This window comes from Centroberyx gerrardi, chromosome 11 (assembly GCF_048128805.1).
Source record: "Centroberyx gerrardi isolate f3 chromosome 11, fCenGer3.hap1.cur.20231027, whole genome shotgun sequence".
NCBI lineage: Eukaryota > Metazoa > Chordata > Actinopteri > Beryciformes > Berycidae > Centroberyx > Centroberyx gerrardi.
The window spans coordinates 29,915,217-29,942,132 of NC_136007.1; the positions used below are offsets into that span (position 1 = coordinate 29,915,217).

Below are 26,916 nucleotides of genomic sequence, written 5' to 3' on the forward strand. Positions count from 1 at the left end.
TCAATATATATATGTATATATATATATACATATATATATATATATATATATATATATATATATATATATATTATTTTGTTTATTTTTTTTTTGGATGGTAACTATATATCCTGTGTATACTGTCTTTTCTGGTAATATAATTTGAAAAAGTCCAAGAATACTGTAGGAATGGCTGTTTTTTTTGCCTACCGTTTCAACAGTGCAGTTACTTTAAAGTTTTGTTAATGTAAGGCCAGGTTATCACAGTTAAGTATTCTGACTTTAATTGGAACACTCACTTACACTTTTTGGATAAAACAAACAAATAAGCTCACAATGCTGGAACACATTTCATCTTCAGGTGGTGAAATAGGTTGCTGGCAATGACAGTCTGGAGACGGATAAGGAGGTGCATTGGTTCACTTACAATTCCCTCAAGCTTTGTCTCTCTGCTTACATAAAGGATGTCAGGTTACCAAAACTCTGTCCAATAAACAAGCTACTTGTGAGTGCATGTGACTTTTGTTTACAAGCCCTGGCTCACTTGTAATTGGGCAGTGTAAACCTAAACAAACAAGGTTGTGATTGCACACTCACAAATCCTCTACATGGCCTCTCCCTTTTCTCACTGTGTTTCACCAAACAGACATTGAGTGACAACAGCGTATTCTCCGACTGTGCGTAATCATTGCCATTTCCTTGATGATCCAAGCGTCTTGATAATCCAAAAGAATTGTAACGGCAAACAACACAACTGTACAGATGCACGCTGGCACGGAAGAATGCATATGCTTGTATGTTTCATATTTTGAATGAGCCTTCATTCCGCAAATTTTCAACAACACATTTCAGTGGTCATGTGAGTGACATCAATATCCAAGGGATAGGGGTGAATGAGATTCTACTGTGCGTACACCTGCGCTGCGGTAAGCACCACGCTGTGTTTCATTCGACAGGGTGGAACTCCATCATAGTTTAGTCCCATAGCGGAAGGCAAGACAGCAAGGGAAGGGGAATGACTATCAACTTCAGTAGACCGACCTCCCCACCCCACCCCCCACCCCCGCTTCCATTATTTGTTCCCTACCTTTGAAAACACAGACCATGCTGAAGCAATCTGCAGACTTACACGGACGCGATATGCTTTCACCTGTGCGGATGGCAGTGATGGATGGGAGGAATGGATGCTACGTCGGTCTGTAGAGGAGTTGCAGAGTCTAAAAACTTATCAATACTAGGGATGGGACGATATATCGATATATAGAAATTCAATATATCACAATGCAAAAATATCAAGTAAGTATCAAGTATCATGGGGCAGAAAAATGAATCGTGATATTAGCTCCATTTTATTCTGCTGTAGTAATCACAAATGAGACGGCTTGACCATCACAATTTCACAAGCTCTCCATCCAAATTATCTGCACTTTGTAATGACATTTTGTTGTTTACATTCTAGCAAGCCAATGCCATTGCTAGAAAGATTTGTGGCTCGTAATTCCTAGTTTCAACATAATGCATCCTAAAGGCCCAACACTGATGTTGACCTTATCTAGAGCCGGGTTGTGGTTGTTTTATGACTGGTTACTTTCACCATCACTCATGTTACAGAGCACGGTGGGTAGTTGGATAGGGCTGGGCGATATGGTTGAAATCAATATCACGATAATCATAAGGATTTTTTAAAAATATTTATCTATATAAATATATACATAAATATATCACAATATGGCATAGGTATTTGGACAGGCCAGCTGTGTGAAGCCTATTCCATACACCTGCAAAGAGAGGATCTGAGATCAGCAGGTTCTTATCTCAAGGCATTACCAGACTCTCACAGACTGACTCGAAAGAAAAGTTTGTTTGCACTTAATTTTCAGTCAATGTAATGCAAAAGTAAGCCATTTTTGACCTATAGTCCACCTATGAAGCCAGGTTATCCATTTGCTTTTTTGCATTTTAGGCATAGAAAGAAAAGCCCCATCAAAGATCGAAAAGAGTTCACTATTTCTTCTGTTAATGTTGCATATTTCCATATTCTACAGTCGAGCCACCACTGAATTAGTGCTCTTACTTTAGCCTAACTAATATATACTTAGTTGCCTGGTCAAACTAAATTTCTCCATCTACTTGATTACAATTTTAAGCCTAATACTCCAGTGAATCAAAAGCTCAACATGGTGCTGTGCTGAAACCAAAGGCAATGTCTGTTATTAACGCAACACCAATATGGCTCTAGAGGCTTTAGAGGACTAAAACCAGTAGGATCTGCAAACTCTCACAGCATTGCCGCCTTCGGCTCTGCTTTTTCAAGTGAGTAATTACGCTTCGCACCTTGCCTACCGACTGCTTTGCCGACTACATAAATGCCACAACAATTGCCCACTGTGATTCAGAAATCAAAGTGCGAGGCAGGGATATGTTTTGTCAAACCTCCACTTTTAGTGGTCCGTTGCATCTCCAGTTCCTGTTAGGTCTGGATCGATGCGTGGTCAATCCTTTCCCTGAGAGGATGTATCGATTTGGTTCTTTGGGCTGTCCAACCTTTAATCTCTTGAAACGGTGTGCTGCCCCGCCTGCTCTTTGAAGACACTCTACCCTGCCTGAGCCGAGGCCTAGCACGGCGCACAAAAATACAACTATGTCAAGAAATCTATTCACCGCTGCTTGAACAATCTGCAATGTGAAATGTGTTCAATATCAAAGATGTGGCCTCTCACAGTGGGTGTTACCAAAGGCTGCTTAGGGCTTCCATCAGGCAGTTTGTACATGCAGAGAGAACGGTTCATCTTTATCCGGTGTCATGCAGATACCTTTGGTAAGATTTAATTTCTCTCCATGTCTGGAGTCTGAGGCCAGCGGACTACAGAAGTCAAATGACTGCTTTGTAGTGAGGTTTAGAGAGAATCGTCCCCTCCAGAAGGAAATGTTGACGCTTCAGGTAAATCTCAGAGATCAGCAATGTGGCTCATACACAAATAATCATAATTTGTTTAAGAAGACAAAGTGAAAAACCGTCTTTTGGCAGACAAGTAGTCCTATAAACACTGCTTGAATGCTTTAAGCCATTCATTGGTTACATGTGAGTACATACTAACCCAATTACCATCAAAACTGTCTGCTTTGCTACTGTTTTACCAGCTTTTCAGACGTGGGTTACATATCTTAACCCACTCTTTGATATCAAAAAGGCCTTACTTCCATTAAATGACAAGATTGAGTTAATGTCTTCTAATAGGCTGATAAATAGCATGCTGAACGCAGACGCAAAATGAGAGAGAGCAAGCAATATCATGTTAATGAATATGTACACTGGGTTGAGAGGAAAAAAATAAATTAGCGACTGCTAAACAGCGCAGCTCCCGACATATTTCTGTCAGCCAGGATAAGTCTACCATGGTGTGAACAAGGGCACAATATCTTGGAAATTATTAATATTTGATTAAGGATAAGTGCAGGGAAGGAACCGTAATGTTTGGTACACTGCTTGGGGAAGTGCAAGTGATTGTATGCGACTGTGAGAAAAGGTCAGCTTTGTTTGGGATCGGTGTAGGTCATCACATACTCTATACCATTTTGTTTAAGGGTGCGTTCACGCCAAGCAGTGTGTTTGACCTCTGGAGTGTTTACTCCTTTAGTTGGGTTTATTTGGCCAGGTGGGAACAATGCCATTCGAACTCATGTGGCACCAAATAACCGCATCAAGACGCCCTGATAATGCGGGTCTCACTCTTGCAAGAGAATTGTGGTGTGGTCCATTTGGAGAGAGAATGTAATCTGTAATCTGAACGTAATCAACTACAGGAAACAACCCAAAAACGCAATGTTTTATAGGTATAAGGAGACAGATGTTGACATCTGATCAAGTCCATCATGTTTAGCTAAAGTTACAGGGACTGGAATCAGATTTGTTTTTGAGTCCTCCCTCCACCAAAATATCTAAACTGGTGGGATGTCAGGTTACCAAAACTCTGTCCAATAAACAAGCTACGTGTGAGTTAATGTGACTTTAATTTACAAGCCCTGGTTCAAATACAAAAATACAACCAAGTCAACTTTTCCACTATGGTTTGGACCGTAGACAACAAACTATAGGTGTGATCACACTTCAGAGAAATGTTTCAACTCTGATGTAGTGTTTTACATGTAGAACACTGTTCATGGTTCTTGGATCGACTGAATCAATAAAGCAGCCACGATGCGTGCTGTTATTTCACTTTTAACCATCCCTAATAATCTACAAACTACAGGCACTTTCTTTATCTTTTCCAGCGAGCATCTTTTGGCCCAGGGTAATAGGATGTGAAATATTAATCAATATGACGTGAATACATATTTAATGAACAATATATTCATTTTTCACTGATGTGGCATATTATTGCAATGATACACTGCACAACCCAACAGACCTTAAAATAGTTTATCGGTTGGCAACAGTAGGGAGCCTATTAGTTAAAGATTAATTTCAACCTTGGGAGTAGAGAAATCTGCCTAATCCAAGTCATGTACAAGCCGTAATATGTTATCCAAAGCTAATCAAAGCGACTGAATATGGAAGCAGCATGGATTCTTACTCGGGCTGCACCTCCATAATAGATTTTTGTGTAGGCTCAGTGATTAAAAATATTTGGAACAAAATACTTTGCTCTACCATACACTCCTCCAGATGATAGTGGGCGGGTAGGGGGAGTACCTAGCCGAGGAGGCAGGGAGAGGTGCAGCATGTGTGGGGGTGGGGGGGGCAGTAACATATTTATTCCCAGCTGATGAGGGAGTTTGGAATTCATGCCGGCGTCCCCCGATAGCCTTCGCACAAATCCATTAAAGTAAGCGGTTCAGATGGGGTGCGGAATGATTCGCGGCTGATTGTGGAGATTTGGAGAGGTCAGATCACACCTATATCTGATGCTTTTGCCATGCTGTCATTTCTGTGCCCTGTTAAATCCACTGACTTAAAGGGGGCGCTTAGTCTCTCTGTAAACTATCCTAAAATAATGCAGCTCCCACAAAATCACAGTCTAAAACCGCAGGGATTTTCCAAATAGATCGGTACAGGCATAACATACTGCAGGAGTTTTATAGAAATATGAATATTGAAAAAGCTAATCCCTTCGCTGCCGAGCACCCTAACCCTTTGCCTGGTTTTCCCCCCATTGACGTCAGTTCAATCCTGGCTGCAAATACACAGCCTATAATTTTGCTCCTACAGCGCTCAACCATGCAAAATATATATCATTTTAAATTCCATTCTTTCCTTCTTTTTTTGGACTCAAAATATAGTTGGCACTGAGTCTCTTCAACAAAAACATGTACCTCTTATGGTTTATTGATTTAACACTCTTTCCCTACTCCAACCTAAGCCATGCTAATCTATTCCATTCTATCCCTACCTTAATCGTTGTAAATCCTTTTATACCATCAAACTGTTTGCAACACCTACAACACATGTGCTGCACATTCTCTTCTTCCCCTATGTTCTATACCCTACCTCTATCTTAGCATAGCAGCATATCCCGCTTTCTCTATCTCGGCCTAGAGTTAAAGCACAGTATACTTGCTGCAGAAACAAATTTCGGCAGGTTCGTACGAACAAAAGCACATTTGTGGAAAAAACGTGCTGCTGCATCGACTTCGAACTCCGCAGTGTGCACTGGCTTGCTGGTCGAACTAGTCGAATTCTTCACATAGTAGCCCACACTGTGTGACCGTCTACAATTGGTCTAAAACGTCACATGATTGGTTGTGTTGTGGGAAAGTGCGTGCTAACATTTCGTGGTCCATTTTTTGCTTGTTAGGGTATATTTGCGCCTTATGACCGATCAAACGGCTTCTAAATCCTCAGATTCTCTCAGCCATTGTTGTTTTTTTTGTCACCACTATTTCTGGTTTCCCTATGTTAAAGTTACCTCTTTAAACTTCATGCGCCCCAACTGGTGTGGAGCGTGTAAGCGAACAATACGAAGCTGCGACAAAATGTTCAACTGTGTTTCGGGCAAGTTCCATTTTGTTGTAAGTAAACTGCTGCTTTTACTCCCATTTCAAAATGATCCATACCCTATCCATACTTCTGCATGCCATTTGCGGTGGTGATCTCTGCACTTGCCATCGCCATCGTGTATATCTCAAACACCATTTGTTTCCAATCAGAGATGGTGGGAGCTTGCTGCATTCGCCACATCTTTCTTGCCGCTTCCGTTTGTTTGCAAAAGGAACCCGTTGCAGGGAATTGTAAATGTGTGGTTGATTTAACTTCTATGTTCTCTATGCAAGAACAGTGGGAAACATTTGACCTATGTTTGGCTGTCGTTCTCAAATCAGGCAAGGGAGGTTTCATAAATTCATCATGTGGTTTTCACCGTTGGATTGGTTTTCACTGAGCTCTGCATACGAGAAAACAGCCAAATCTCATTAGCTGGGGCCCAAGCTAGCTTCACAAATTCCCAATCCTACATTTATATCAATTATCTGAAAGCATGTGACAGTGGCAGCAGTCGAATGTGGATAACATGAAAGAATTTAAAATGTATTTTGAATACTATATCAAAGTATTTTTGAAGTATTTGAAAAAAATGTCTCATATCAATACTAAATATTCTAATACATTGTAGTTGGTATCTCAAGAATTAAAAAAAATATCTATTTTAGATAAACATGCATTAAAAATAGCATAATGGTATCTGTATTTGATCAAGGTCTAATATCCATTTTACTTTTTATTCTCAGGTTATTATTATTATTATTATTATTATTATTATTATTATTATTATTATTATATACATTTGTGGCTTTAGAAACTACTGAATAGAATATACTGGAGCAATTAAAATTTAGATTTTAAATGAATTACATCTCTAATTTTGAACTACTGTGGCTTAAAAGACAAGTAAACTGCTCTTTCAGTGACATGTTTACACTGCCAGTGTTAACAATGTTAAGTTATGTTAAGTTGTGTTAAGTTATGTTGCAGAAAAATAGCTTATCTGCAACAAAAACAGGGAAAACGGAGGTCCTTTTTATATTTAGCATATTAAGATTTTGGTCACTATGACTGTCATGCTGTCACTGATGGCTGCAGGCTATGCATACACATGTACAGACACAGCCAGGTAGTGAAAACAGCAGGGAGTTTGAGCCAAGGCTGAGTGATACACAATTTATTCCACGCAGGAACATGGTGATGCTACACTGGTGGCTGTGCTTGGAGGGAAAATTACCAGCCCGCCTCTCCACAGGCCTGACTGATTATTCTCAAAGACTAGCCTGGGTGCACCATAATCCCCTTGTTTCCGAGGGGGTCCTGATTGTACCGCCGTCCGTGCAGGAACTTTGATAACACGAAACTTCAAAAGATGCCTGCGATGCTGGATGCTTTGGGCTGGGGGGGGGAAACGAGGCATGAATGATCTATTGGAGGTCTGTCCTCTTTTGACGTTCAAATACAGACGGCAATATCAAAATGTGCCCAGCTGCAATACTCTGCGTGTAGTACTGTATGTCATCATACATAAATTACCACAAGCTAAAGCCAGCAGCTAGATACATACAAGTTACATTCAAGGACGTTTACATGTGTTTCCGGTTTTATCTTCTTTATGAGCATTATCTCTTTAGCCAATGCTAACTCTAAAATGAATGGAAGTCGACATCTATGACTCTTCCAAAATATATTCCCACGTTTTGAGATTTTAAGCAAAATCTGAATGAAGACAGTTATGACTGAAAACAAAAACAAAAGTGCAAACCATAAACAGGGTGACTGCAAGGTTTCTGTAAGTTAAATTTCAAACATTTTAAGACATTTTAATGCCAGTTCAAATAAAATGTAACCAATTTCATCGCCAAAAAAGCCTGGGGACTAAAACAAAAAACACAGCTACATATACATCAGCGCAAGCAGGAAAATTCCTCAGTAGGAAAGTAGGATAAAAATAAAGAATAGGCTAGATCCACTCCATTATATTGTTATGCTAGGTTAGCTGTCTTATAGTATCATAGTAGCCTGTTAGCCAAAATGTTTTGTTAGCATTGACAACAAACAAAACTATTGTCAAATTTTGTCACAAACTTTTGTTATGTATAATAATATATATTATATATAATTTGTAACACTGAACAAACAATATGAATATACAGCACCTGATATAATATGCATACGTTTGATATCATGTTTTATTGACTAGCTTATTTTCATGTAAGATGTACCATTAGAAATGTGATTAATAGGCCTACTGTAGCTAATTACCATACATTAAAGCATTCCTATTGCTTGTGTCTGTAATCAGCAGGGAATGCTTGAAATGCGTGGCATTGTTACAGAGGCTGCAGTATTTAGGTTGTCTTTTAATGGCATCCCTGTATAAACTGGTGATCCTAAAGTGGGTTAATTAGCAGTGATCGCTGCATGGATACACTGTGCAGTTTTTGTTAATTGATGCAAATTACTTTCTCTCTGAAAAACTGACAGGAGTATTTGGGGTAGCACAAGTAAATGACCACACACAGTTGCGTTAGCGCCGCTAAAGACATGACCAGATTTTACTGCTGTGAAAACCACTCTGTCGCCCGAGTAATCCACAGGTTCAACTTGCCCTATGTAAAAGCTACTCACTGATGATAGGCAAGCCAGTTTAATTTCAACACCTGATCCATAATGTATTACAACATCACATTATACCAGTGTTCATCATTCAAGTGACTAAACGAGGCTTGAAACTACAGTATGAGGCTTGCAAAAGGACACCCACTGACAGTATAGAGCGAATAGGGCCTTTGAATAGCAATACCCTATAACTCAGAGATATGTGTTTATTTCCAACATGAGAAGTGGAGAGAATGTCCTAACCGACACAGCAAGGTTTCAACACTCTCATTCTAAAGAGGACATATGGTAAAACAGCCATAAGTCATCGGTGTAAACACTAGGAAATATCTTATAAAAATATTCAATCATGCATATGGGCCCAGAGCACTATATTTTTCAGTCAGTCAGCAATCGATGTCTAAGTAACGATCACAAAACGATCACAAAATGACCCACAGACAATCCCCCCCCCCCCCCCCCCCCCCCGCTTTAAACAAAGCCCAATTGTCTCAACTGTTCATTAATTTCAGTGGGGAACACACTGCCAGTCTCTAAGCCATGGTCAATTATTTGCTGGCACAAACCCAAAATCATATAGGACGCTTTGGCTGCGTCAGCTCTGCAACACAACACTGCTTCTTGCCCTAGCATGCCACTGCTTGTAGCTTCCATCTGTGGGATATCAGAGATCTCCATAAGGCAGACTTTGCTAATGTGACCAGTGGGGAATATCTAGCAACTAATCAAAATCAGCACAACAAAATGGTTTTCACTCTGTACTTCTGAGTCGCTTAAAATGTTAGGCTAATAAAATACCCTTTCTTTATAGATTCAGAAACTTTCTTTACAACAACTGTGACCTTTTTTTTTTACTTTAATTTCAGAATTGCCAGGGGGACTTTGAATTTTTTTGCATTTTGAACAGGCACACTGTTCCATATGTCAAAAATGCCCACTCTATGAGAGCCGACATAATAAATGAATCGGCATTCATGAATGTGTCATGTAGCTCGTATTCAGGTGTTTTGAATATGGTACTGCTTTCATGTAAAGGGTTACATGCTAGGAAAGGGGATCATTTGTCAGGAACATGGTGATCCTCGCAAGGCAAAGATATCTTCTGCTCGTACCTTTCACGGGGGACAAGGGCTAATAAATTAGATGAATCCCAAGCGGGCACAAAAACCTATAAGTGCTCTTCTAGCACACTGAGGTAATGCAAGTAATAATTACCTCAACAATCCAATCCCACAATACTGCTAGGGATTAGCTGACAGGGACACGGTCAAAACAAAAGGGCAAAAGGAACTTGGGAAGTCTTTCATGTAGGAGTGGCCATCCTCTGCCCTCTGAAAGCCAGAACAGGCACTAGAGAGGGCATTGCTATATTAAGGTCAGCCTCAGAGTTTTTTTCCTTCACCATTTCGTTCACAAAAATGACTTTATTTCTATTTTTTCTCCTATCAATTGCAGTTTAATGCCATCGGAATGGATTTTTTTTTCAAGTCCTTTAACACTCTTTGAAAGAGCACAAGAAATAATCTGATTTGGATCTTTTCCAATGTATTCATTATAAATTCTATCGGTTAAAAAAACAGAAAAAAGACAGTTTTTGGATTAGCCTAAAATAATCTTTTGTTAGCATTATGGACATGACATGGTCATGCATTTAAATTTAGATGTTATGCAATATGCAAACTTATAAATGAGGCGATACGATAGGTGTGCAAGGTGAGAATATGAGTGATATGGTAGTTACCTGCGGCTATCTCGCCACATTTAATTATCAAACATCAAGGAATTGCATCTAAAATAAGCTCATCACAGCTCTCTGATAATCAATCTTCATTTAAATTAATGTTCTGTGGCAGCCATCTTTAATAACTGGGGGGTAGGTGAGGGCTCAGAGCAAAGAATTCAATAAGCCTGTTGCCTGCTGATTAATTGTGGTCATTTTGGTATTTAATTAAAACAACCATACACTAAGAGACAGTCACAGCGTCTCGGCCTGGTCCATTATTGCCTATGACTGGGTCATTATCATTAAAATTAATGTCATTTTTAAACCAGTTTGAAAATGCTGAATCCAAATTCAGACAAATCATAGGCTAAAACATTTAAACAAAACAGTTAAAATAAAACTGGTAAAAAAAAACTAATCTAATAAATTCAAATGTATTTTACCATCACATCCTTAATGCATCAATATTCCATCTATTATGGTTTTGTGTCCATTTTGTGAGTAACATCATGCCAACATGCTAATAATCAACATATTTGTGTAGTCTAAGACCAAGACAGATTTTGTGAAATGTATGCACTTTCCAAAAGTGCTCTTCTATCTCTCATCACATCAATACCACATGGCATTTGCCATTTTATTGCGGCTTAAGAAGAAGCTTTTCCATGGGACCCTTCGGAAATATGCATTCATGTAATTAATTTCAATCGGATTAAAACAGTTCATGCTGCAGAACTTTAACACATTTTTAGAATAATTATGTAACTTTCTGCCTGACAATATGTGGCAGTTCTACATGATGTGCACAACACTCAGCTTTGTGTTGCAGTGGATCCAAATCATAAAAGCAACACTGTTGGCACCGCAGTCACAGTCTACTACCTTTGACATTTTTCCTTGGAGATGACCCGCAGTTGTCGTCTTTCCAAACATTAGTGTGACAAAATGAAAGGCAGACTGACAGGGCAGTCACACTCAACCTTTGCTATTTTTGCTCGGAAATGACCCGCACTTGTCATCTTTAAACGCGCCAGCGTGACAAAACAGAGCGAAGATTGAAGTGACACCATCTGTGGATGACAGAGGATGCAATGAATTGATTTTTACTGTCTGATGTTCATTTCCACATAATGCCAAGCTTTCTGGAATCTTTATTTGTCCAAACACTCACAGCTGGCAAGCATATATAGCTGGTGCTAAGGTAGTTTTCACTTGGTTTCTCTCACTACTATAGGCCTGCACTACATTGCATACATCTCTTCATCATCAAGGCTTTGTTTGGACTCAATCTCTTGCCGTAATACACCAATAAAAGTATAACGTTTTACATAAAGAACTCTCAGCTTCCATTTACACTCTTTTACTTGCTTTTTGAAATTATACAGGGTTTTCTGCAATGCCGAATGGTATAAGTCAAATAAATGTTATGATGTATTTTCATGGTCTGACAAAAGGGATTTAGTAGGCTGGTTCTTATTAAACTTTCATTGATTCCTAACTTACATTTGACCAATCAAATTGAAAAGGGAGGCAGAGAGGGTTTATTTTAATCGATAATGAAGCCAAAGCCTCGAGACCTCTTAAGACCTTAAGTACAAACCTGGCACAAGAGCACATTCTTGCCTCACTTAACCGAAGCTTAAGTCTGATATATGGAGAAACTGACCCGGCGTATGAGACATAAGGATGTTGTATGGCTTTTAAAGAAGCACTAATATATCCTTGTAAGCTGCAATTAATGGGCAATCATTCTGTTGTGGGAGGTATTATGATGTATGTGGAGGCAAAGCGCCATCGTCCACTACCATTGTTCAATAGGTCAGGGTTGACATGGAGGATGTACGGTGATGGGAACATGCCGAGTGGCTGTGTAGGCGGCGGTGGGAGGAGGAAATGTCTCAGAATTCAATGCGTCTGACAGTTCCAACATTTAGATCATCAACTGCTGTAACCGCTGTACGGAAACTAACAAGTTCGATTCTGACAATGGCCAGTCATTTACTTGTATATGTGACGTTTGAAACTTTGCGTTTCAAGGCATGCTAATTTGAATTAATGGTAATGTACAAATGCAGGCAAGGTAATGGCAACATAGCAGATGTGGTGCCACTCTTAATGACTAGAGTGACTGATGCAAACTTGATTGGCATGAAATATGTACAAATCAGAGCACTAAGCTTATGGCGTCCGCACACAGAGACGGCCTTCGGACATGTTTCTCTTGGTATTTTCTTCTAGTTACAAGCACAGTGATTTATTCAATATGCAAGTCAACTATACCACATTTGTAGCCGGTGTTACTAGGTTACGGGAAAGATCATCGCTGATCCTTCCCAACCCGGTCACCACCTCTTCCAAAGACTTCCATCCGGCAAAAGGTTCCGGTCTATCAAGACCAAAACCTCACGCCACCTGAACAGTTTCTTCCCCATGGCAGTGGGGCTCACAAACAAGCCCCCTGCCTCTCACTGACTCTCTACCTCTCATATATATACAATGCTTGTATATATGTTGTTAATATTTTGTTAATATTTTGTTAAGATTTTGTTAAGATTTTGTTAAGATTTTGATATTTCTTGTATTTTATATTTATGTACCTATGCACCAACCACACCAAGTCACTTTCCTTGTATGTGCAAACATACTCGGCATAATAAAAGAATTCTGATTCTGATTCTGATTCTGTTACTAGGTTACTTCACAAATAGAATCAACGTAACTATACTCCAGTGGCACTGCAGGTAGGCAAATGTTTTAGAGCAGAACTGACACCATTCACCTTCTCAGTGAATGTAATTTCACCGCTGATCAATTATTTATGGACGCCAACAATACTGCTTCAGGTAAACACTTTCAAAAAGGTCAGCGTCCCTCCAAGTGCACAGGTTCAGAATGCCCCGAGTCAAAAATTCAAATTCGACAATATCCTTTTCACCGCTTTGACTACAGCTACTACTGTGTGGCTCCCGTATCATCATTACTGGTAACTAAAATAAGAAATGATAATATAAGCCAAGACAATCTGTCCAAGTATCAAAATGTGAAAGGAATTAGAGGACCCCGCCATGTCAATTTTGCAGTGCCAGGCAACCAATCAATAAGCAGGCAGTTTGCTAGACTCCAGCGCCTCATCCTCAAAAAAATATTCTTATGCGGATTAACTGCTCCTTCACCCATTTTCATTTTCAGTCTGGAAGGTATTAATCTGACAGCCAAGTGGAGCCCAACAAATACTACACACTTCAAAGCGGCGGGAACCGCTTTCGAAAACCAACCGGGTTAAAACATTTCCTTTCATTTCTATTTTCAGGAGGAGACACAAGCCTTGCCCGGGATTTTTTTTTAACACCACTTCCAGGAAAAACCTTTAAGTACAGAGTTACTTATTTATGTTCCGCCTAAACATCTCATCCCATTTAAGGGCCTAAGTTGGATCCAGTGGTTTAATCAGGTATGTTAGGGCAAGGCGAGCAAGAAAAGCCTTGTGTTACTAAGGTCCCAATTACATAAAAACTTTCTCCCACTGCGCCCTGTTTTAAAGGAAAAATCCACCTTCAGACATTCGCACACTGTTAGATATCATCAATTTTTGATGTTCAGTGCATTCCAGGAGCTATTTTGTGATCAAGTGTCGTAATTTGCTTTTTTGGTGTACCCGCTTTCCCTCAACCTGCCTCTTCTACTTCTACTTCAGTTAGTGGTTTCCTGCCTTTCCCAGAATGACTTTCACCCCGGACTCAAACTGCAACATCTTCTGGCTGCATTGCATTAGGGTCTATTGAGGCTACTGTCAGTGGGCAATTACAAAAACATGCGCACATCACTTAGTAGGTGCTGGGCTAAGGAAAATGCATAGGAAAAGCAAAAGCCCTGCACACTTCTATGCTCCAACAACTTTAATAGGCTGACACCGAAACTTGACATTTACAGTTTCTGTTTTAGATAGCTGGAATATTTTCTGTTATCAAACTCCATTGTAGCTGCGCTGGAAATCTCTCAATGTGATGTGACGGCACATCGTCTACGTTTTGCCAGCTATCCGTGGAAGTAAGAAAAATATACCACCAGACAAAATGGATGCAGAAATGCAAGGTACATCACCAATATGTGAGCTTGGAATTATAAGATTGAGTTGTTGTTTTCAAAAAATTTAGTTATCCACATTTTCATAATCTTTGAGCGTTACTACCTTTGGGGGTTACATATTTTAAAGGATAGAACGTTTTGTCTCTGAAAGTACATTTCAGCTTTGTACTGTAACATTTCCCATTCAATCACAAACTTCAATGTTTCAGTGAGGGCCAATAAAAATCAGTATGTCAGCCGAGGCTAGCTAAAAAATAAAGAAATAGGATATTGTTTTTATGTTAATGCCAATATCACCTCCCTTTTTCATGATAATAATGACTGCTAAGTGAGGATCTTGGGCTAAATCAAGGTTAATTGCTGGTTTGCCAACTAAATTGGTAGCTTTCTGATGCGCTAGCTAGCTATGTCTAGCCTGATGATGGCCTGAATAATCATTACTGTTACCTAACAGGTTGTCTCTCTATCTACTGATGAATCTATACTATGTAGATGTAAAATCACTGCTGTCCAGTGGTTACATCCCAGTACCTCCAAAGAAGGGTGTAACCAAAATGTCTAGCTTATATAAAAAGCAAATATAGGAGCACTACTGGTGGGTTCTGTAGTATAAGAGGGTGCTCTTTGGTCTATGGGCAAAAAACTGATAAAAAAAAGTAGAAACCAAGGCAAAATACTTAATTACATCATAGAATCAGTAGCAGAGACAAAACATTAAAAAACACCAACATGTTTCGGCCATAGGGCCATTCGACACCCTGAGGACGGCCCTATGGCCGAAACATGTTGGTGTTTGCAAATGTTGCCTTGGTCTCTACGTCATTCTTCTTTTTTTAATCTGTGTATCCTATATGCTGATTTTGTATTTAGTATCACTGGTTGAGAGCAGCAAACACAAAACAGCAGAGAGAAACAGTGAGACAGGTGAACAGAGAACAGCAGAGAGAAGAGTGAGACAGATGAACAGAGAACAGCAGAGAGGAGTGAGACAGGTGAACAGAGAACAGCAGAGAGAAGAGTGAGATAGATGAACAGAGAACAGCAGAGGAGTGAGACAGGTGAACAGAGAACAGCAGAGAGAAGAGTGAGATAGATGAACAGAGAACAGCAGAGGAGTGAGACAGGTGAACAGAGAACAGCAGAGGAGTGAGACAGATGAACAGAGAACAGCAGAGGAGTGAGACAGGTGAACAGAGAACAGCAGAGAGAAACAGTGAGACAGATGAACAGAGAACAGCAGAGAGGAGTGAGACAGGTGAACAGAGAACAGCAGAGAGGAGTGAGACAGGTGAACAGAGAACAGCAGAGGAGTGAGACAGGTGAACAGAGAACAGCAGAGAGGAGTGAGACAGGTGAACAGAGAACAGCAGAGAGAAACAGTGAGACAGATGAACAGAGAACAGCAGAGAGGAGTGAGACAGGTGAACAGAGAACAGCAGAAAATCAGTGTGAGATTTTGCTATATGCTATATTTATATTATGCTATATTTCTCCAGAGATAAAGAAACGGTGATGTTAAGCAACAGATCTTCCCTATGGAAACGTATGTATAGCTTGCTGTGAAATTAGTACAATGAATTTTGTTTACAAATTACCTGAAAAACAATTTTGCATAATGTCTTTCTGAGCTCTTTCATTAGAATATACTATATTGATTTAATGTGATACAATTGTTACCTCATTGTAAACAGTCAGACAGCACCTTATAGAACCAAACCCAGATTGACTTTACAGAATTATAAGGTTCTATCTCAGTTTGGGCCCTACATTCAAAGTACCATGGGAGTACAGGCCTTGTTGAGTTAAAGTTAGATTTCAATACATGCACTTTGTAACTTAGTTTTGAAAAGCGCTCTACAAATAAATTATTATTATTATGTTGATTACACAACAGTTTTGCCAGCTGGGGATGTCAAAACTTTTGATGCTGGATATCTCTGAACTGCACTCTACCCGGGCAGAACCTTATAATTCCGAGCTCATGAATAGCTGTTTGGTTAACAGCGTTACAGTGTTTCAGGATGGAGTTTTTCCTCTATCCGAATGAAATTATTCAGCGGTTCCTTACAGCCGTACAGTACATTCGATGGTTTCACCGCAAGAGAGGGCCCCGTTGTTTTTTCTTCCAGGCGAGACTCCTTGTGCAACATCAGACTAGGACACAGAAAACTAGATGGCGCATTATTGTGTGGCATTGTCTGGCGTTTGTGCGGGAGACATCAATCACGACCCGAGTTACAATACTTGAGTCAATGGGCAGGAACTGAGCACAATGGGGGAGAAGTGATCCAGTTCCATGGGAGACAGTGGAGCAGCCTGAAGGGTCTCATCAGGAGCGCATTCGCTGAAATGTAATACAAGCTGGAGTGTCATGCAAAACGGGAGACGGGAGAACGCGCGGATCACTCAAGCCTACTAGGCAACGGTGGCTGATGCATACCTGTATTGTATTCAGAAGGACATTCATTTCCCCACCGATGATTACAACGGCGCAGCAGCTGTATTGTTTATCCGGGTGCAAGCGCAAATGATATGCATTAATTTCTTATTCATTCATTGTTGAACTTGGCATTAAATCTGAATACGGGCACTTATAACATGCAGTGCCCCCCCCCCCCACCTCCTCTCCCTGATTCCATAGCAAAACAAGATGATGGAGGCCTCAAACTGTGAAGAAAGGGGCAATCAAATGGTGCTTCTTTTCTTTTCTCCGGAATGGATGACATATGTTGCTGAGGCTGACGATGGTTTATGAGGGATTTCAGATTAGATTAGCGGATCAGGCATACATATTTTCGACTCTGTCCACATGTGGTATTACAGCCTCAATAAATTTGCAAAAAAAAACCCCAAAAAAACATGTATTTTAATTAATTTTGCATTCAGTCTGCAAAACCACAAAATGCTGAAAAAGTCAAGGGGGTTGTATAGTTTTATGAAGGCATTGCAGTTAAAGGTCTCTCAACAACATGACCATGTTCCTTTCCCATTCCTTTCCATAATCTCAAGCAATCATGACACAAGTCTAACCGCTGGGGTGAACGAATCGGTTGCCCCGACGCCCGGGACATTCATGTTTTCAGCTCGGGCGACCGCATTTCATCTCATTAAAGCCTGGCGGACTACCACCTTTCTCACACACACACACACACACACACACACACAAAAACTCTCCCATCCAAGTTCTTTCAAGTGCATTACTACAATGACACACAATGGAAAAACTACTGATGAAGTCATTTTTGATTGGCTCCAACAGTGTGGAATCTTCTGTCAATCACTGCCTCGGGGAACATCAGAGCCTCCCACCGCACAGTAGCGAGCAGCTATGGACACCGATAACAAGGCAGAAGCTGGATAGCGAGAATGACCTTGTATGCTTAATGCCACAAAGCAAGAATAAAGTTTAAAGCGAGCTGAATATCGTTTTACCACAGCTTGATATCAATACCAAATAGCCAGCGGCCAGTCAGCTAATGTAGCAATTCTATTACTAGCTAGTAGCAGTTGACCGCTATCATGAATGAGGAACACTATGCAATAACTTCCCAGCTACAACGCTGTTATGGTACGTTCAGTCTACGGGCTACAAAGCAACAGGAAGTCATTCATTTGATTTGATGTTCAGCTGGCTTCAACTTTTTTTCCACGCTCTGATGATGCGGTGAAGCGCGAACCAATCAGAGTAGAGGGAAGGGATATTTACTTTATTATTACTTGCTGGATTAATTTGCTAACATTCAGAGCTTCCATGTTCAAGTCAGTCTACTAAATGATAAACAAACACACATACTAACAACATACTCACTAATATGACAGTGTAAAATATTTTCCAGCGCTAAACCATGCGCAGTTGGTATCAAACTACAACGTAGCTTCACTTTAATTACAGGTCAGTCAAGTGAGAGAAGTAGCCATTGCCAATTGTCCCTATTGCTGTAGGGAGGTACTGTATTAAGATTGACACTGTATTAAGATTGATCATTTATTATGAGCATATTAAGCAAGATTATATGGACTACCAGGTTTTACCTCTTGGTAGCCCAGTGGACAACCACCTAAAATTATGATTTGTTCACCCCTGAACCGTATTTATAATATTATGAAAATGTATTGTTTTCTTATTCAAAGCGTACTTAAAGCAATTTCCAATGTGGTCCAAAATAAATTTTTTCTCAGTTTTTTTCCCCCCGGGTTTATTATTTCTGGAATCAGATGGATGTTCCTCTTATGATATTTGTAAAGTTAATTCATCATTTAAAGGCCTATTAAATATCCGGTTTTCCCTACATTTGAATAGGTGTGGTGGGTTTCTGCCTTAAAGAGCTGCTAATCCACCTAAAAGAATTTCATTATTCTGGGTTTCAATGAAGAGTTTCCCACTATGGTCTCAATGGTGTTTCAGAGGCTTTTCCACCCTAACAAGAATAACACTTTGTGGGAAACACTGAATACATGTTATATTTTTAAATGAAAATGGTCACATTTAAAGACATTGAATATTGGCACAAAGTACCCTAGTTGTCATGCTGTGGTAAGACAGTTGCTACTTGTAGAGTTCACATACCAACTTTTTTTCCCTTGTAATTTTGCCACTGACAGCATAAAATCTTAAGTGTTTACATATAGCATTTTTTAAATGACTCAGCTCTAGTCCTCCATTATTGCACTGAAAAAAACCCACTCCTCGTCTATTTTGATGTGATGGGGATCACTACCAAGCAAGCATGTCACACGCCACAGTGACGGGAAACCAACAGTTTCAAACATGTAACTGCACATTCAAATGTTCAGTATCTCACAGAATTCAAAATCCATTCAAAATTCTAAAAGTGACTGGTTCTGATAGTTATCATTCGTGCAGTGATGAATCATGAGTTGAGTCTTGTGGGCCTTCCTCTAACATTTTACCAACTTTATTGATTTTGCCGTGGGGAAATTAGGTGGTTGCAGCAGCAAAAGTAATAGGATTCAGCAGGGGAAAAATACGACTGTAAGCGAATATAAGAATATAATACGAATATAAGCACACAAATAGAATATAAAGTAGGCAGGAAAAACCATACAAACAGTAAGATTAGTCAAAATAACAAAACAATAAAATAGAATATAAATAATTGTGGGATATGTATGCGTATGTTGCCGCCAATTTCAGCACAGCAAATAGGTCTACACATCAGATGTGTGCAGTAGGCTATGTAAGTATAAGTAGGTATATAATGTGTATGTATAAGCATATTTTCTAGGCAGTATTCCATATGGTGCACTGTAAGTACAGTTTAATTCTAAGCCTATGTACAGTAGGGCTGCTTTCAAAATGGCAGATTGTTGCCCCCGAACCCCACCCACCCATCACCACCTCTCTCTGGGGGATATGGGATGGGGGGCTGGGGGGGTGCTTACTTGACATCCCATCAGTTGGCAGCACACTAGCAAGTAGGCCATGAGCCTTTTTTCTGTCTTTGATTACACTAAGTGCACAGAGGCCAGATGCGACCCAGCCCCATCATCTGTTGGGTTTGCCTCTGTTGACTGAGGGAGAAAGAGGAGGCGGAGGAGGAGGAGGGCGAGGGGCGGGTGGGGGCGGCGGGTTGGGTTGGGTTGGTGGGGGGGGGGGGACTGGGGGGTCACTTGGGTCCCCTCCCTCCAAAAATAAAGCCATTGTTCTTCATTACTGCCGGTGGGGCGATGGGGGGGGGGGGGGGGGGAGACACACACAGAGGGAGAGCAGCAACTGTCCGGGTCCCATTTCCACACCTGTTTTCCATCGCCAAGGCCACTACCGACTTGACCGAGAGCCAAGCCCAGTTTCACAAGGGGCTCGACCGATATTTTTGGACTGAAGCTGCCGACACGGCTGATTTTTTGTGGCAATATTCAATATCTTTAAGTTTGACCGTTTTCGTGCCAGAAAATTTCAAAAAAACATTCCAATATTTCCATTCCGGTGTTTCCCCCAGAATTTTACTTTTGTCAGGATGGAAAAGCCTCTGAAACAGCATTTAGACCATGAGATACTAAAACTCCATTGAAACCCATGATAACAACAACAACAACAACAACAACAACATGAATAATAATCACCATGAATAGGTGTGTTGAATCTGATCAAAATGTCACATTAGAATCACCACAGACAACCAGTGCAGTATTGATTAATTCTACAATAAATATGTAATCAGTCAAACTGCATCATATCAGAGGTGGACGACACTGACTGGACCATATCCAATTTTTAATAAAAGGCAAATATTGGCCCTGTGTATCAGCAAACATACTGCATACAGTTTAACCCTAACCAGTATGCAAATGAACTTGCTTATTACCTGGTCTACAAATCAACTGTTAAGGAAAATATCAGTGTGGTTCACTTTCTCACTTACTGTCGAAACTATGACACAAAAAAATCCATTACATTTTCAGAAACACATTAATTTAGGCTTATTTCCCCACATTAAACAGCCCCTATCCTCATATAACTCACACCACTTTGATACTATGATGTATATGGCAGCCTATCAGTGTGTAAACTCTATTCCACAAATAAAAAGGGTGGCTAAACTGAACAAATGCTGTGAAAAGAGTACAATAACCATCTCCAATTCTATATGCTCCTGTCCACTGGGCCTGGGCTGGGGGATGACGTGCAGAGTTGAGCAAAATAGTTCAATAAATGGCATTTTCCTTTAACTATTTGAACTCTGGCAGAGCTGAAATCCACACAATAGGTAGGCTTAGCTGATTAGCCACGGCAACTTAGAATGAGTCTAACAGCTACCCAGTTTATAGCTTCATGGGTGAGGAAAACGACAAGATCAAGAGCATAGGAACCATATAAACTGAGGCGATATGTGCCCCATTTTTATGTCATTGATCCACTCGCCACCCCATCATTGATGAACATTTCTTCACCCTTTGGGTCAATGCCGCACATTCCTGCTGATTCTAACACTTCAACTGACCTATAGCACGCTGTTATTGAGTGATATATTCAGACCCAAAATGTCAATTTGTTATGACACTGCCATTTCACACAAAAACAGCCATGTCTTCTTATCCACATTTCCCCATTAGTGGATAAGGCATAATTTAATATCCTACGAATCCTTGGCATTTCAACATTCATTTGAAATTGAGCACTGTAAATGTGAAGCACAGCTATGGTAAAAGGGTAATAACTGCATAAACTGTTCAAACAGGCTCAGTTTTTAAAGTGATAGGCCTAATCGGTGAGATCTTTGCATATTTTATTTAGTCTCCGTCTTTGGCGCTCATTGCTGTGTTGTTTCTGCACTGCACTTCCCAGACATCAGCCATGGCGGCAGTCACTGCTCATGCTAATTACCCAGCTCTTCTTCTATGTATTTCCAACAAACCGAAAACATAAAACACATCACTTCCTGTGTGCCAGAGGAGTTTTCCTAGGAAAGAGCTACCAGACACCGGATGTTTACAACAGCAAATGTAAAAGCTTTAATGAATTGGCTACAGGTTTAATCATTATTGTGTTATATCAAAAGTAGCAAAAAAGAACATTTATATGAAGATCTCAGATTATTAGGCTACTTTAATAGCTAATATCAGTTAATCAACCTTTTATCCTATCGTGTTGGGATCATATAATGAAAATCCATCCTTTAAGAGAAGAAAAGTAGCCTATCTATTCTTTTAGCTTATGTCAATGGGGAAAAATTATATTGCTCTATCATACTAAAATGGTATTCAGTAGCCCATCTATTTTCAAAGGATAAATGATATCTCTTGAGTTACGCTGAATCCACTCCGAGCCCTTTGAAACATGAGTGATGGCAATGTAATGCAGTGGACTGTGAATGCTCTTTCATAAATCGATTTCATTTGGAGCACTTGTGTGATTTGATGACAGTATGAGGTGAGTGTGTGCCAAAATGCAACTTATAGTGGGGCAAAATAAATGAATGCAGCCTTCTCTTGGCCCGGCCGCACTGCAATCCTTGCCCTCATGGCAGCAACTTCATTTATTTATATAGAAAAAAAACGCATCCTGCAATGCTTAGCGCACTGTAGGCCTAGAATGTGTGCTGGAGGTAAATAATTGATATGCTTTGTGCAAGTGCGCCCTGGCTTTGTTTGAAATCAGTGTTGCCATTGCCATAAAGGTAAACGAGCATCGCCCAATGTCCAAAGAACACAGCTTGGTTTAGTTTGCTGTGCTGTGGCGGTTCCTCAGTTTAACTCCCATGAGCAGCATGGAGAAAAACACGGTGATCACTGTGCATCCATTTCAATGGATAAAACGTTGTTTGGATTAAGCCTAGAGGATAATCCACAATGTGACAAACGTCGAAATCTCCCTCCCTGTCATTCTCAGCATAAGAGGCACAATCTCAGCATAAAAATGTTGATATTCTTGGAAAGAGTAGAACTGAATAAGTTCAGGTTGCCAATAAATCAGAACAGAAGTGACTCGACATTAATGGATTAAAGGGGTTTGAAGTGACACAAGGAGGATAATTGCTGATTCCGAAATTCATCAAAACCGCAAAAAGCCATAGAAACAGTTGTTATATAATGATCTAACCTATATGAACGTGTTTCAAGCATGTAACTGCGTGTGCGTGGTTGTGGGGGGATGCATTACAGCTCCTACTACTAGCCTATTTTACTCCATCTTCATCATATCTATGCGGAAAGACCGAACTGTATCTGCATCTCTTTCAGCAGATCGTGACTAAGCACAGACTGAATACAAAACGCGGACTTTATGACAACGTGTAACATGTAACAACACTTTCCCCATCTCAGTCCGGTAAATAAACGTGGGTGCATGCTGCGCAGCCCGCCAAGTCACGCATATCACATTGGCAACAACATCACCGATTCTTTATCCAAAAGCGTGGAAATGCAGGTCGCAATTTGTACCTAAAATTGCGTTATCTTTATCCTACCCGCATCTTGAAACCGTGCGACTCAAACACTACACCCGAACAACCCTTTCAATGTTTCCATGCATGATGCTACTGCAAATCCAGCCCCGATACGTACTGTTCTCAGAGAACGTCGCCCCAAACTTCATTCTAAACTCTGGCTAATTAATGTTGCCTTGTGTGTCGGCAAACGTGCATACGCGGTAGAACAGAATTTAAGACATTTGTCGAATTGTTATGAACTACTATTCGATTCGGCATACATTCAAAACGTCGAGTAGTACTTATTTCACCGAAATTTCCACTTTTACAACTGGTTCGCCTGTTGTTCCAACAGTCTTTTTTCACCGTAAAACAGCATGATGGGGCGGTAGCGAGCAGTGTGAATGAGTCCTAATAATTGAGATATAACTGAAATAAACTGCCGCTTGGCGGATCATTTATAAGCCGAATTCATCAAAAAGCCCCAATGATTCGTTAAATGTCTTAAGTTATGTTTCACCTTGTATGTGCCTTTGCCATAAGCAGGGCAACATTAAATTGCTAGGGTTTTGAATGGAGATTGCGATGACGTTCTCTCCATACAATAAAGAACGATACGTTATCAGAGCTACAGCAAATCCCACTTAAACGCACCGCTGTTTTCACTGGGCTACGGCAAAACAGCTATTCAATCCAGGCTATGTTCTGAACACCATGCTACAAAAGTAACCAGGCTAAGAGAAGGGGGGGGGGGGAAATGGCCAGATAAACATTAATTTAAGGATTTCAGATTAATCTCCTCATGCTCAGTGACTGAAGATGCTTCGTGACTGAGGAAAGGCTATTTTCTCTTTAAAAACAGCAGCATGATTTACGTTTATTGGAGTTGCCAGCTGTGTAACGGCAAAGCGAGTTGTAATGATGAGCTGACCAAAGTGATTTCTTGCGAGGCAGCACATAAACATCTGTAACGGCGGTTTGGATAAACGGCACACACTCGCATAGTCTTCTCTTTTTGACTTATGCTAAAATCCAACTTTACGGACTGTTAGGTTTTTCCTTACTCAACAACATCATACATCCAAATACTCCGCCGAGCACGTCCAAAAGAAGCTTGCCCTGGACGCTGATAAAAGATATACTCCCCCATCTATATCCATGTGAATCTGAGAAGAAAGTGTGTACTCCCGTTAAAAGATCACAGGCAAAGTCCTACCTTTGTGAAGAGCCGCTGGAAACATGAATAAAAAGAGAATAGTAGCGAGAGAGCCGTTGCCAGTGATCGCCATGTTGGACACCTGCTTCAGTATGGCAGAGAGAGGCTGCTTCACCTATAGCTACAACGGGATTCAGCTAATGAGATGCATGAAAGGGAGGGTACAATTTACTACATTCCCGTAATTCGGAGTTTTGATCAAATTCAGCAATTTTAATGAACATGTTTTATGTTTCACAACTCTTTGATTTAACTTTAGACTCAATGAAAATAAACTTACAGCTTCTATTCTTTCAATGCCTTTTCTGCTGTGTTTGTGTAGTAGCTGGGGGGGGGGCTTCATTTCAAAACAGGGTAAATGATCATTTAAAAAGAAAATTTGTATAATGTTACAATATAGCCTACTTTTGTGTATGTATGATATGACAGATTTAGTATCGTTTTAGTAACACATTTAATAAGCATTAGCCTATTGTTAGTAACAATGTTACTGTATCAGTAGCCTACATACGTTTTCCCATAGCCTAGTTCCCACTTACAGTCAACTCAATATGTATTCAAATTGTAGACTGCATATGTTTATACAACCCCACATTTAAAAAAATATATATATTTTCTATAGCCTAGTTATACTCCCTACCCTACTCCCATCCTATTAGGTGTTGCTAACCACCTACTTTCCCCCTGGAAATCATCAGGCTTCATCTTACCTTTATCTTATTTCTGGTTAAAATCAAGATGAAAAAAAAAAGCATTCAAAGAAAACATTCAGATCTTCACCAATAGAAACCATTAACACTATGAAACCAAACCCCTTAATTTTAATCACTGAAATGTCCTTAATTTCTCATTACATAAACACTAATTATCCATTAAAAATAACAGCTTTAAAAAAAAGTAAGGTTAGTATCATGGGTTTTTAAGATATTTATTCATGGGTTGATTCATAGAGACACTAGAAATTAAGGGATTTTTCATGCCTTTTGTGCAGGTTTACAGGGTTATTAATGAGTAATTAATGGAAAGTTCCTGTCTCCCTGAATTTTACATTAAATTAGAAAGTAAGCAGTCAAACATTAAGGGGTGTTTAAGGGGGTTTTGATGGGGTCTCCTCCATTAATAACTCCCTTAACTCATTTTAAGGGGATTTTGCATGAATTAAGGGGTGGATTAATGTAGCCTAAATGTAAGGGTATTTTAAGGGATTACTGGTGCATATTAGGATTAGACAATATGGGTTTTTTGAAGGCTGATATGGAGACTGATTTTTTGGTTGTTATTATTATTATAGCTGACAACAGTTGATGTTTTGTGTTGATATTCAATAACTTTAATTGTGACCAATTTCATGTCCAAAAAATAATCAGTGTTTCCTCCAGATTTTTATTCTTGTCAGGGTGGAAAAGCTTCTGAAACAGTATTTACGGCATCATGGGACAAAAACTCACCACTGAAAACCAAGGCAATAAAATAGGTGGGTTAGCAGCTCCTTAAAGGATAAGTTTGGTGATTTTGGACATATATATAAGTTGTCTCTTACATACCTGTAGTACTTGGACCCACAGAGAATACTGGCTCCTGAGTCAGGTGTCTGTTGAAACAGCTGGCTGTTGCTAGCCTCTTGCTGCTAACAATGAGCCCAAATGGGGTATGCCTCATTGTTGCTGCCACTGGCCATATGCCTGTTCAATCCCACTGCACAGTTAAAACCAGCTTGGGCTCAAATAGAAGCTGAAATAAATTTACCAGTTTGAAAATAGCCATTCTGGATTTTTAATTGAAAAAACGTAACACTGGTAGCTAGCTAACTAGCTAGCCAGTTGGCCAATAACAAAATAACACATAGGCTACATAACACGTTTAAGAGTGAAAATATGTTTAAAAATTATTAACATTCATTTAGCCCACGAAATACAAGCTTGATGGGGTGGGGACAACGCAGAAGTTGAAAATTTTCATATTTTCCAGACAGATTCTAAATGTTGATTTAGGTTAATTATTTCCATCAGAGCAGTCCTGTCAATATAAAACATTTGGAGTAACCTATGCTAGCTAGGTTTCAGACATTGTTTGTTACCGATTTCACCACCTTGATACTGCACCATTGAATTAACCACTTTAATGTCACAAACAACACAGACACATAGAATGCTGGTCCATTACTAAACATTTATTAAATACACCATAGAATAATTACACAGACCATACATACCTCCTCTTGGTTTTCCCACACACCAAAGAGTGCTGCCCAGCGTCGGCACAGTATTTGTGGGTGTCTGATGTCATTGGGCTCTACCATTATGTGGGAAGGTTTCTGTTTTTGAGAGCATGTTTGTCCTTTGTTATTTTTGTTAATAGAATATAATGATGAATGGAATCCTACATATAGTGATGTATATTGTATGGGTAACGTGATATTTTGATT

General features: G+C 39.9%; 1 protein-coding gene across 1 annotated transcript in view; it reads right to left on the reverse strand.

Moving 5' to 3' along the window:
* Window positions 1–24,564, reverse strand: part of cadm1a (cell adhesion molecule 1a) — a 366,432-nt gene extending 341,868 nt beyond the window's left edge. Inside the window, exon 1 of the mRNA XM_078286385.1 lies at window positions 24,492–24,564. Within this exon, the coding sequence (XP_078142511.1) occupies window positions 24,492–24,564 (73 nt within the window). The remainder of the gene's footprint in view (window positions 1–24,491) is intronic.
* Between the last annotated feature and the right edge of the window lie 2,352 nt (window positions 24,565–26,916).